We start from the raw sequence: 12712 nt of genomic DNA on the forward strand, positions 1-12712 counted from the left end.
GTACAGTATTCATGCTAGAACCTTACCAGAGATCTGTTGTGCTCATTTGGCTTTAGACTGTTTAGGTTTTTGTTGCTTTGAAGAGAGGATTTTGGCATCAAAATCAAATTAATTGCAATCTGCCATAGCTGCTGTAGGAAAGGAAATTAAGACAGGTCTCTTACTGACAAAGATAATATTTTTAACAGTTAGGAAATTTTTACCGTAACCTGTGTTAGGAGTGTTTGGTAAGTGTTACATCTTGTCCTTGTAGTGCACATAGCAGCTGTTGATTGTGTTAATAATTCTTACAATAATCTTACAACAATGCCTGCCATTTAAAGTAGGAACTCCTGAAACAGCTGCAATCATGCTATTCATAAAGTCCCCTTTAGCAAAAATCAAATCCATAGGCAAATGGTAAACTCTGTATTTAATGACTACAAAGTGCTATAGCACTCTCTGTAGTGCAGGGTAGCAGATGGAAAAAGTAGCTTTAATGTAGAACCCATGGTAAATCATAGCAGTAAACAAGCTCAACTGTAAAGGAGGCTTTATGGATAAATGTTTTGTGGTAACTGGAAGGAGCTAGCAGGGGAAAAGTTTGAAATACTGGGTGACCCTTTATCTAACTCTACTTAATTTAAATATAACTTTATTAATGTAAACAAAACACTCTAAAAATAATTCTCTACTGTTGCACTGCATTTTCTCTGGTTTTGGAATCAGCAAGTTACTACTGAATGTGAAAGACAGCTATTTTTGTTCTGCTATGACATGAATTTTTATGATATGTCAAACAATCTGAGTTTCCTGTAATAGCTATCTGATTCTTTGCAGATGGTCATGATGGAAGTGAATTGTTACCCTTATCCCCTCTTGCTCCACCCCTGGAGGAAGACCCTCTTGTTCTAGTATTGCAAAATGAGGATGGTCCAAATAAAACTGGAGAGAGGAAAAACTCAGAAGAACTACAAAGTCTGTGGAGAAAAGCCATCCATCAACAAATTCTGTTACTTCGAATGGAAAAAGAAAACCAGAAGCTGGAAGGTTAGCTATTTAGAAAATACCCCTACAAGCTATTGCAGATTCTGCTGCCTGAAGAGGAAATTTTTTCTGATGTTGGGCACCTCAAACAGAGATGTGATTCTGTAACTTTTTAGTTAACAATACTAGAAAAAACCTGTTTTTTCCTAGCCCTGTTTCATGGTCTACCAGGTTCTCTGTCTACCTGACTTTAAATCTTAGTGACAGAAGACAGTGATAAATTTTCCTTTTTGGGTGCATGTTGGACAAAGGATGCTACAGTCTGTGTTGTATCTGTCTGAGTGTAGGAGTTCTAATGTGAAGTGGAGTGAGGAGAACAGGTGCTGTGTGAGCACTTAGGTATGGTAAGCCTTACCCTTTCTATCTCATTTCAGTCCTTTGCAGCTCATGGCCTTTCTCTCCAGGCTTTTTCTTCTTCATTAACTACATCACAGTGGTAATTTATTAATGCTTGAATCCAAATATGATTTTTGAGCAACTGGCTCTTGAGGTACGTCAGAAAGTTCTGTTTTTTGGAACATGAGCGCTGTACACTGAGAATTGAGTGCTGTTAGTGAGTGGTCTAAAGTTGATCATTCTGATTGTCAACTGCCTGAGCTTCTGGCTAGCACATTTTATTAAGGCTGGTCAAGACTCATACAATTAAAAGATGAGATGCAATGTCTATCCTAGCATATAAAAATTCTTCAATATAGTAGACTAATAAGCTTTTGGTGCAAGTTGAAAATTCCAAGTGTCCTCTCTACAGCTGCTGCCTTCATCTTCTCCTTTATGCTGTATAACCTATATGGTAGTCTTATTATTCATACTACCATACTACTTCAAACATAATGATCTTGTTAAGATCAGTTAACTCTTTTTCCTTCTTTAGACTAGCTCACTGGGAAGGCAGGGAGAGGAAAGAAAAGCATCAGGATAGAAGTCTTTCCATGTCCCTACAAGTGTACATCCTTGAGTGTAATTTCTACACACATAGTGTATTTCTTGGCGCTGTTTGTCTCCCTGTTGACACACAGTTCTGTGGAAACTCCTAGGTTTATAGGAGGAACATACAGCCAAAACTTTCATTTCATAAACCATTTTAGCAAATACTCTTTTTCTGTGGGTTGAGGAAGCTAGAGACCTGCTGTGGTGACTATTTTAATGTTATTCCTCCTGACACTTTGAGCTGCTAAGGGATAAATTCACTATACCTACCCTGTGTGGCTGAGGGTACTGAAAACAGTTAAATCAGTCCAGTTACATAAGACTCAATTACAAGTTGCTTCCATTCTGTAGCAGATACATAGAAATCAAGTTCTTTCCATCTGATCATTTGTGGTGAAAACAGGGGTGTTGGCAGTGGAGATGCCCAACTGGCACATATTTTCCGTCCACATTCTTGGTTTGTGCTTTGAGGAGCATGTCTCCATTCTTGTATTCAGGTTCATGAGTACCCCTGGTGAAACTGGTGCTCTTGCTAGCTAGAATTCATCATCTTATTTTCAAAGGGTAAAAAGTAAACTGTTCTAACACTATCTCTAGGTTCTCTTCCTGTGGGCTGTTATAACATGGGCCATTTTATGGACAGGACATGGGCAGAGCCGATATGTTCCAAACAAGCATAGCATCGGGTGGTTCTTTGCATCCCAGCCTACAATTTAATGTACATCTCAGGAAAGGGAAATGTGGTAACAGAAATGCAGACATTTCTTTACTTGAAGCCAGGTTCCTAGATGTATGTATTACATACATACATACATATAGATGTATGTTCAAGACTGGAATTGCTGTGAAACTGTTTCTGGTGAATTTCTTTTAATCATTTGTTGACTTTTATGTACAAAAATATTAATAGAACCTCTTTTCCTATTCCTTTTGCTGTCGAGGAGACTTGAATGCTATTAGTTCTTTATTTTACAGAAGGTAAGTTCTGTCATTTGCACAAACTTGCTTTCTTTTCCTTTCTTTTTTTCTGAGAAGCTAGATGCTTCTTTTTCCAGTAGGTCACCTAGAAACAAAAGCTGCAAAAAGTAGCAGGCCACCTAGCAATGACTAGGAAAAATGTTAACAAGGATGGTTGAAAACAACAAAGGATGGGGTAGTAGGGAGGGCACATATGATCAACAGGCAAACTTGCTGGTTTTCACTAGGGTTAACTGCACAGTTAATGTGGGAGTTTGTTGTCACACTGAAATATGTTACTGCTGTCCTGAATCTGTTGCATGCTGCTTACATGAGTGAGAATTCTTGGGTGAAATTTTACAGCAGTAGGGTAGCATTTGAAATCGCCCCAGCTGAACTGCAAATTCCTGTGGTAAGATCACACTCCTGGTTTTATGGCAGTGCACTGCACCTTGCATAATACTTGCTTCAGCAGAGGCCCCTGTAGTTTTGAATGGGTAAGATCTCAGAGGTGTAACATTGAGCTTTTGGAAATAATTTGTCATTTTTGGAGTGGGCTAGGCAATGATCATGTGGATTGATCCAATATTGACTCTAGCTGAAGTGAGATGAGTAGGCCAAGGAACAGATGGTCTTGTTTTGCAGGATGTGTAAAAATGTGAGTGAGAGTTTGCTTTCACCTAGAGGGTGGTGGGAAAGGTGATACATTTGTAAGAGAAAGGGGGCTTCTGCAAGAAGTAGTGTGCACTGATCAAGGTGAATTTGGGATAAGCTCAATTGCAGCTCCAAGGTGGTGTTGGTTTAACTGTTGACAGTTAAACATATCTTTCTAAATTAAAACACATTCAAGTCATGGTTTCAGTTTTTTGTACTAGTAGTTAGAGGAACTGGAGTGTTTTTCTGCACGTGCATCATTAAATAATAAAATACCCAGAGTTAATTCTTAGTAATGGAAATGAAAGCTGCTTCTCCATGAAATGCCAGGGTGACAATGCAGCTTTATTTCAAAAATAGCATAATAAATACTTTGTACCAGGTAGTTCTATGCAGCAAAGCTTTTAAGTTTATAACAGCAAGAGTTCTGTGCTTTGGCACAAATGTATCTTTCTGGATATGGTTCTTGCTGATTCATTCTGTTTGCACTAGTCCGCCTGATGATGCCAGTGCCAAGAGCTCTTCTAACTCTTTTAAGGGACATGTAAGAACTGGAACCAGTGTGACTGACTTCAGTTCAGAAGGCTTGCCTAGCTTGCTTGCCTAAATTTCTAATACAAACAATCTTATGTTTGGGACTTTCCATTCTCAAACAGTTGTAATGTTCAATATAAACAAGAATACAATGATCAAAGGTGTTTTTGCAGAGCAAGTGCTGTGAAGTTTTGTTGAGTGGTTTTTTTTTTTGCCCCAAGCTTTAAAAAATATCTTTATGTGCTTCATGAATTGCTAATATTCACGATGCAGTAAGAGAAGTTAAATTGTTATATGCAACATATTATGAAAACTGGCCCCAACTAAGCTATAAACTAATGAATTCTAGATGTATTTATCACCAGTCAGATTGCTGGATAGATATATCTAACTTGAAAGGGGTTTGTGTGTTTGTTGTTATCTTGTAATTTTCTGATATTCTGGTTTTCCATTAGCTCTTCCTTTGTGTTCTGTGTTTTAGCAAGCAGAGATGAGCTCCAATCAAGAAAAGTAAAACTGGACTATGATGAAGTTGGCATATGTCAGAAAGATGCCATAAATATTTGGGATAAGAAGTTACTTAACTGCAGAGCCAAAATCCGATGTGACGTGGAAGATATTCATTCCACTTTAAAAGAAGGTATTTATGTAGGAGAGCTTTTAGCTCTGAAGTCTCAAGATCATATTTTTTGTTCCCTTCTGATACCAACAGAAATTGGCAATACTTTTTCTAGTAGCAAAAAATTGCCTTCTTTTCACAAAGGTGCTGCCTTCTGCAGAACAGAAAATAGGTTTTTCTGTGCCTGTGAGTTACAATGTCAGCAATGCAGAAACATGTGTAGTCCTACTCCTGAAAGTAGCATCTTGTTTCTATGTGTCACTGCATTCAAGATTGAACTTGGAGCCTCTGCAGCCAACACTTGACCTTTTGGTTTCTGATATGTGAATCCAATTCTGAGTTTCAGATGTACTGATTTAACTTGCTTACTGAGAAGGCAGGACCATAATGTCTACTGTGGACTATGCCCAAAACCTAGAGGAATCGGAGCCACGTTTTGGAGAGTCTGGAATACGGTCACTTTGTATTTCATTTCCTGGAGTGAAAGGCTGGGAATTTTGTCTTGAAGTAGATATTCCTGTGGACTAGCTCTAGGCCAAGAGGGTATCCAGAGGGTCTTGTTAGTATAATGTTTTAGTGGGGCTTGATTGCACTGCTCTGCCCTCCTTCATAGAATTTCATGTCTGTGTTACAGATGACGAAAAATAATTCAGTGTAATCTGGCCATGGTACAGAAGGGAAGTTTAAATTTCTACTAAAGTAAATTGTCATAGATATAAAGCAGATCCTGTTAGTGACCTGCAGAAGTCTGCCAACAAATTATTTACCTTGATACCCTCTCTTCTGCTGTTGGATTGCAGTTCAGAGTTGGGAACAAGGATATGGTTTTTAAGTTGTCTTTTTGTTAAACAATTGTTTAGATAGAAGGTATTAGAAAAGTTGACATTTTGCCTTTCAAAGGTTGGTTGACAGAGTCAGATATCAAAGAAAGATGTGTCTCCCCACATCTATGGACTGACAAGGGCAGTCCTTTGCAAAGGGAAAGAGGAGTTTGACTTCCCTGAATTTTACACTTGTGAATTTAGGTCAGCTTTTCTAAACAGGTTATTCTACATGCTGAGAGTAGTTGTGCATCTTTTCCTGCTGGAGACTAACAGCTCAGAATTGGCAAAGCAAGGGATGTCTGTACCTCAGTTGCCCAGGATACTGCTCAGTGTAATTGCCCTTAAGTTTGTAGTTCACGTTTAGTCTGTGGGACTGAGCCGTGGCTCCTGAATGAACGCACTGCAGAGTGGAGTTCACTTTGTAAGGGATCCTCCAGAGTACTTCAGCCAAAATTATGACAAAACAAATTCTTTTGTTGTAGCACTAAAAGTATCCCCCTGTTTAGGCCTCTTGTTTTTTGGCTGACCTGCAGGTGTACCAAAAAGTCGTCGGGGAGAAATTTGGCAGTTTTTGGCTGTGCAACACCGAGTCAGGCACAGGCTGCCAAACAAGCAGCAGCCTCCTGACATCTCTTACAAAGAACTTCTGAAACAACTGACTGCTCAACAGCATGCCATCCTTGTAGATCTAGGTAAGTCTGTCTGTTCTTTCCCACTGGTTTTATGGGTCTTTGAGTGAAAAACACACCAGTCATAATAAAAGCTGCTGCTGAAGATAGATGCTGCTCTACGAGCTCCATTTTTCTATGTCATCAGGATACATTCTGCATATACCACTTAGAGTCCTGTAAGCAGATGATTTCTTAGGCTATGCCATTCATATTTATGCCCTTCTGCATCTGTCTGAAAAGAGAAATCAGGCAACTTCTTCTGCAAGTTCTGTACAGATGGGAGTGTTAAGTGGGTTCAAAAGGTACTCACTCAAAAGGTCCAAAATCAGTGGTTAGATACAGATTGATCTGATTGAAGGCAAACCACATATGAAAGCAAAGAAAAGCGGTCTGAGGGAGGAGAAATGCTTTTTGTCAGATGGATTGGGGTTTTTCTTCAGAAGGATTGAATATCAATTACTCCTCTCTTTTTACATCAGGACGGACATTCCCTACACATCCTTACTTTTCCACACACCTGGGAGCAGGACAGCTATCACTGTTTAATCTCTTGAAAGCATATTCTTTGCTGGACAAAGAAGTTGGTTATTGTCAAGGTATAAGCTTTGTAGCTGGAGTGCTGCTTCTACATATGAGTGAAGAGCAGGCCTTTGAAATGCTGAAATTCCTCATGTATGACCTCGGGTTCCGTAAACAGTACAGACCAGACATGATGTCACTACAGGTAAGTCAGCCCTTCTGGAGCAAACCAGAGTTTTAAATTATTTTTGAGCTTTTAGAGGTTGCTTATGTTCTCCAGGGCCTTATGAAGCTTTTTATACTGTTTTGGAGGTTTTGAAGTACATGTATATTTTACTGTCAAGCCCCTCTCTGTCTCTCAATTTGCAAACAGAGAAGTTGAAAACTTGCAGAGTTTTTCCTGTCACACAGCACTGTCATCTCTTCAGAAATTCTTTCTGCTGTTTTGCCTTTCTTTTTCTCTTCCTCACTGCACTCTCTTCCTTATGCCAGAAAAAAACTGATATGCTTTGTCATGTATGGATAAAGTTTAAAAATTAATTAGATTTTGTTTTTCTTCAGTCCATGAATTTACATGTAAATGTCTCTCTTTTTTAAGGCCAAGTCAAGTCAATAGTGACACACAGTGGCCAGTCAGTGTATTCTGCTAGCATTTGTACTTGAGGCTGCTCTGCCTTGACTCCTTATTTCAGCTCTTTTTCTCTAATTTTCTTCTATTCCATCACCCTCAACAGAGAGAGAAAGCAGATGAATTTTTATTCATTTAATTATCTTATGCAATGATGCATGCTCTGCAAATATTATTTAACATCTAGCTATAGATACTCAAGACTGTTTAGGAGGGAGACAGAAAATTTTTCAGACCTGTATTTAGGGGTGTAAAGACCTGTATTTAGGGCTTAAAGTTTGAGAAATCTTTCACCTTGACATGCAACTTTCCCCTGATTTGAATAATTTTAACATGCTATAAACCCTTTATTTTATAAAGGAATATACCATTGATGAGTTAAAGCTTATATAATCCACAGTGGAGGAAGAGAAAACAAAGCAGCAGATAGAAAAGTCTAAATTTTTCCAATGCTCCCTGCATGGCAAACACTTATAATTGAGTAAAACTAAAGGGAGACTTTCATCCCACTTTTTATGGCCAGTCACTTTAGGTGCTTCTTTGGCAAATGTCCAGAGCAATGGAATAGATTGTAGTTAAAGAAACTGTATGTGCTTATTCTAAAAACAGTAGAGGACTGTGGATGTAAGTATGCTATAACAAGTTTTTTGTTGATGAATTAAGAGTGAACAGCCATAAAAAGCATTGTTTTACCTCCTTCTGTTCCATTTCCCTCCACAAATATGCTTTAAACCAGTGAGGGTCGAAGTGTGATAAATGCATGTTTGTGGTTTTTTTCCCCCCTAGTAGATGCTCTTTGAATGTGTGTGTGCTATACTGCAGTTGTAGACTTCCAACAGCTGATGATTTGAGAGTAGTCACATGTCCACGATTTTACATTTTAGTTCAAATGACTGTGACTGTTTCATTAGCAGAACCTCTTAGTAAGAACACTTTTAAATTTGAGAAATTGATCCTCTAATTTCAAAACTTAGAGAATCTTAGTATATTTGGGTTGTTTTCTAATAGGAGTAGAGTACTGCAAATTCTTTTGCATTTACAGCAGTGAAACACAGGCAAGTTTATAGGCAGAATTGGCTTCAGTCCTGTAGAAGAAAAATATTGTATGATTCTTCAGGATAATGAAAACTTACCAGACGTAGATTTTTTTAGTTGTTGTCTGGAAAAAGTAGTAATCTAGATCCTTAGTCCATCATGAGCTATCCTAATTGTTTTACTGCTCTGTGATGCAATTGTGACTTCACACATGTGTTTTGTATTGACATTGTCCAAACTGGGCTTAATTGGTATCTTACACAATTAAAGCAAGAACTCAAATGCATGCACAAATTTAGCTGATTTGCCTAAAGGAAAGTGATCCCTCTGCTTGCGTGAAGTGCTGATGAACAGGTAGCTTCAAGTGCACTCAGCTTTTGATAGGGAATAAGCTTGAACTCTGGAAGTAGGAAAATAGCTGGATCTAAAGAGTAATTTTCTTACTGAGGATAGATTCACCTTAAGCATTGTTGACAATAAAATTGGACGTGACAACTAATCAATATATGTCTGCTTCTTCTGCTCTCTGAGAGAAGCATTGCAAAGAAATAACTTACCACAGAGTTATATTTTTAGCCATGAAGAGCATCTTTTAACCATTTCCCCTTGCAACCTTTTATAGGTTGTACAGCAACACTTTTTTGCATCAGTATCTTAAATTTCACAGGACCACTGGGAGTTGTGCTGGGAAATATATATATGGTACACCTGTGTGTAAAATGTATTCTGTGGGTACAGAAACTGTCTGAAGTGATGACTGCAGCATTGGAGCTTTAAATGCAGTAAAAATAAGGCCAAAACTCAAAATTCATTGCTGCAAGACTGAAAGTTCTGGTTTGTTGACAAAGTTGGAGCAATATATTCCCTTCTTACCTTAAGCCTGTGAATCTGAAATGATACTTCATTAGTAATCAGGTTACACTTTGTTATTGACTGCCCTGTTGGTTTTAATTCATTAGTGGCAGGTTGTAAATACCACTTGGGGCCCCAGGAGGCAATTAAGCTTCATTTTACTGTGCCATCTGTACTGCAGTTAATTTCCCTTGAATGAAATAAGAATAATTTGGAAAACTGAGTAAAGCTGAACTTCTCTTTCTTTACTTTTTCCCCCCTCCAATCCCCTCGTGCACTGTAGATTCAGATGTATCAGCTCTCAAGGCTTCTACATGATTATCACAGAGACTTGTATAATCATCTTGAAGAGAATGACATCAGTCCCAGTCTTTATGCTGCACCATGGTTTCTTACACTGTTCGCATCTCAATTTTCATTAGGATTTGTAGCAAGAGTGTTTGGTAAGAAAGTTTATTCTATTGAAATAATTAAAAGAACAATATCCATTGTGTTTTGAAACACTCAGGGAGTAGTTTTCTACATGCTGGGGACATTTGGGATGACTGTTGTGGGTGGCAACTAGCAACACTTTTCATGGTAGTTGTCAGCTCCTTCTTAAGGGGAAAATCCAAAAGGTATTTCTTGAAACATCAGATTTGAACAAATAATTATATCTTCTCTTACTACCTAAGAGGCTTCTGAAGTGTAAACAGCAGAAAGTTTATTGTTGCAAATGTATTTTATGCAAATATATTCAGTTTATATCAATAGAAAAGTTCATCTTGTCAAACTTGCAAACTGAAAAAAGAAAATGCCTTTCTGAATTCTTATTCTAAAGTGCTTTCAAAAAAAAGTTAAAGCAAATTTGAACTTAAAGGCTGGTTTAGGTATTCATGTATATATTGAACAATTTCAAAGTCATAATATGCCTCTGATTTAATTTAGATAGTTTTTTCATTAAAAACTCCTCTTCAGGTAACGTCTAATACAGAAGCCTAAATATTGATTATGCTGGGTAATGTTTACAGTATCAGGATGTCAAGTAATGATTTTTGGGTTCTTTTCTTATGCATAAGAATTTCCAGCTTAATCAAATCTCTACTAATGCACCTTTTTTTTTTAAATTTAAATTATTTGTTAATGCAAAACTCACTCCACTTGTACATGCACAAAGAATCTAAGGTACTTCCTCATAAATCAGATACTTTTTTCCCCTTCGATCTTTCTGTTTTCATATGGCACCTTTTGTCCTTTCTTAGGAAATTCAACCTGACTTTGTCTCATGTTTTAATACTGGAGTGTGTTAGGTTCTCAAGTTGTGTGGTGTGTTGGCTTGGGGGCAGGAAGAGGGTTTTGGTTAGTTGGATTTGATTTTAAGGTGGGTTTTTTGGGGTTTTTTTTTTGGTTTTTTTGGGTGTTTTTTTTGTTGTTGTTGTTGGTTTTTTTGGTTTTGTTTTTTTTTTCCCAGTACTTTCTCTATTGCAGAGATTTTTTACCATTTACAGCAAACACTTTTTGGCTGCTGTCTGGGTGAACAAATGATTAGTGTATCTCTTTGTCAGTGGTGTACCAGTCATGTGAATATCTGTATCCCGGTGGGATTTCTGAATTCTGGGACACTTGAGCATTTTATGTTTCTGTCTATTTTGTTGTTTGTTTTTTTTCTTTCCTAAATGAATTTTTTATGGATGGGGAAGATGGGAAGGAGGTTCAATGTTCACTTCTCTATATACAAGCTGAGCAAGGCATGTTCCCATTTTAAAATTGAAAAGTTACTGTGTTACTTTACTTCTTAATGTTTTTGATTCCTGAATTTTCAGTGTCTTATGGGCCATTGTCATATACCAGGAGCATATGGCTATTGTCTACCCTTCACAAATTATATACTTGTATTTATGCTGTTTGAATGTCCATCATAGACTTGAGAAGGCAGAATTTCAGGAGCTGTATTTGAGGGAGATGGCTGCCTCTTCAATGTCCTTGTGCTGCTGTGTGATACTGGATTAGGCCAGGGATGACCTCTTGAGTATCAAGATCAGGAACTGAATTTCTTCAGTTGTTTAGCCCTGAAGACACACATGCTCTGTGGTGTGACAGAGCCAACAACTTAGGAGGTTTATTTGAAATGCCATGTGCTGCCTTCATCTCAGTAACTTCAATTCTACCACCGATTCTGAGGCAGAATCTCTATTTACTGTCCTCAAGATTCCCATTTCTGTACAGTCTGTATCTACTGACTTGCAGAACCCAGACTTTCCTCTCTTATCCATATAACTATACCTCAAAGTAAAGGGTTTGGAGCTTAGATTATAGGCAGTGAGATCACTACTACGAATTTTGAAAATAGTATAACTAGTTACAGAATCTAAATATTTTGTTTTAAAGGACTAGCTCCTACCCGTAAAAAACAGTTGTGTTGTGATCTGCCCCCCAACTACTTTTCAGTCACAGGAACACTTAAAACCAGTTAGCAGTTGGTTAGCAGTCTATGGCAGATAGTGGTGAAATGCTTATTGCAGATAACTGCTATAGACATACTAAGCATGCAGTATTTTCTTTAATGCTCTCTCACATCTGTACGATGAAAGAAAATTCATGCTTTATCCTCACATTGAAATAAGACAGACTGCACTTCTAAACTGAATAATAACAACTGCACTGTCATTCATTACAAAGAACATACCCGTAAATATATATATTAATCCAATTATTCTAGCTCCCATTTTGAATACTTTATTTTCTCTTTTAGACATTATTTTTCTTCAAGGAACAGAGGTAATATTTAAAGTAGCACTGAGCCTACTTAGCAGTCAAGAGACATCTATAATGGGATGTGAGAGTTTTGAGAACATTGTTGATTTTCTTAAAACCACTATTCCAGATATGACTAAACCTCAAATGGAAAAAATTATTACTCAGGTAAGGATGTTTTTCTCTTTACTTTTCCCCCCCATATTTAGTTTACTTGAAAAGGACCATGCCTACACTATATGCAAAAGTCATCTCAGAAGAAGATATGTAAAGCTTCTTGAGAAATAGTGTCAGTAGCTGGAATCTTCATATCTATAACTTCCTCTGCATTGAAGCTGCAAATTGAGAATGAGCCTGAGTACCTTAACTGTGAAACTGGGAGCGGCGCTGCCCCTCCAGGTGGTAGTTCAGAGATAACAGAAGAGCTCTAGAAAACCATGTCTGTGTGCAGAAGTGGAGTAAACACTTGTGCATTCCTTTGGCTTGTTAAGGCTTGACTCTTTCAGGCGCTGTTAGATAAGAATTCATTTTTAGACAATGTAAATCTTCATTTCCTTATTGCATTGACTGTCATTGCCATGAGAAACCTCTGTCAGGCACTTTGGTGTCTTTCACAACTCATTGATTCTGGGAATGATAGAGATGGTAGTTAACACATTTGATACTCTTAGACATTAAATCTGTTCTATGCTCTGCATGGGCTGCAGGGCAGCCGTGCTGTGTGGGCAGGGTA

The 12712-nt window shown here is 37.8% G+C and overlaps 1 protein-coding gene across 6 annotated transcripts in view; it reads left to right on the forward strand.

Moving 5' to 3' along the window:
• Positions 1 to 12712, forward strand: part of TBC1D4 (TBC1 domain family member 4) — a 109018-nt gene that overhangs the window by 91339 nt on the left and 4967 nt on the right. For 5 of the 6 annotated variants that reach the window (XM_072928169.1, XM_072928174.1, XM_072928172.1 and 2 more), the window contains 6 exons: positions 820 to 1029; positions 4580 to 4738; positions 6075 to 6233; positions 6692 to 6936; positions 9530 to 9689; positions 11978 to 12147. In XM_072928169.1, coding sequence (XP_072784270.1) covers positions 820 to 1029; positions 4580 to 4738; positions 6075 to 6233; positions 6692 to 6936; positions 9530 to 9689; positions 11978 to 12147 — 1103 coding nt within the window. Of the gene's footprint in view, positions 1 to 819; positions 1030 to 2897; positions 2932 to 4579; positions 4739 to 6074; positions 6234 to 6691; positions 6937 to 9529; positions 9690 to 11977; positions 12148 to 12712 lie in introns of those variants that run through there. The other variant, XM_012569819.5, reaches the window with a different exon arrangement.

Source organism: Taeniopygia guttata, chromosome 1 (genome assembly GCF_048771995.1).
Source record: "Taeniopygia guttata chromosome 1, bTaeGut7.mat, whole genome shotgun sequence".
Taxonomy (NCBI): domain Eukaryota; kingdom Metazoa; phylum Chordata; class Aves; order Passeriformes; family Estrildidae; genus Taeniopygia; species Taeniopygia guttata.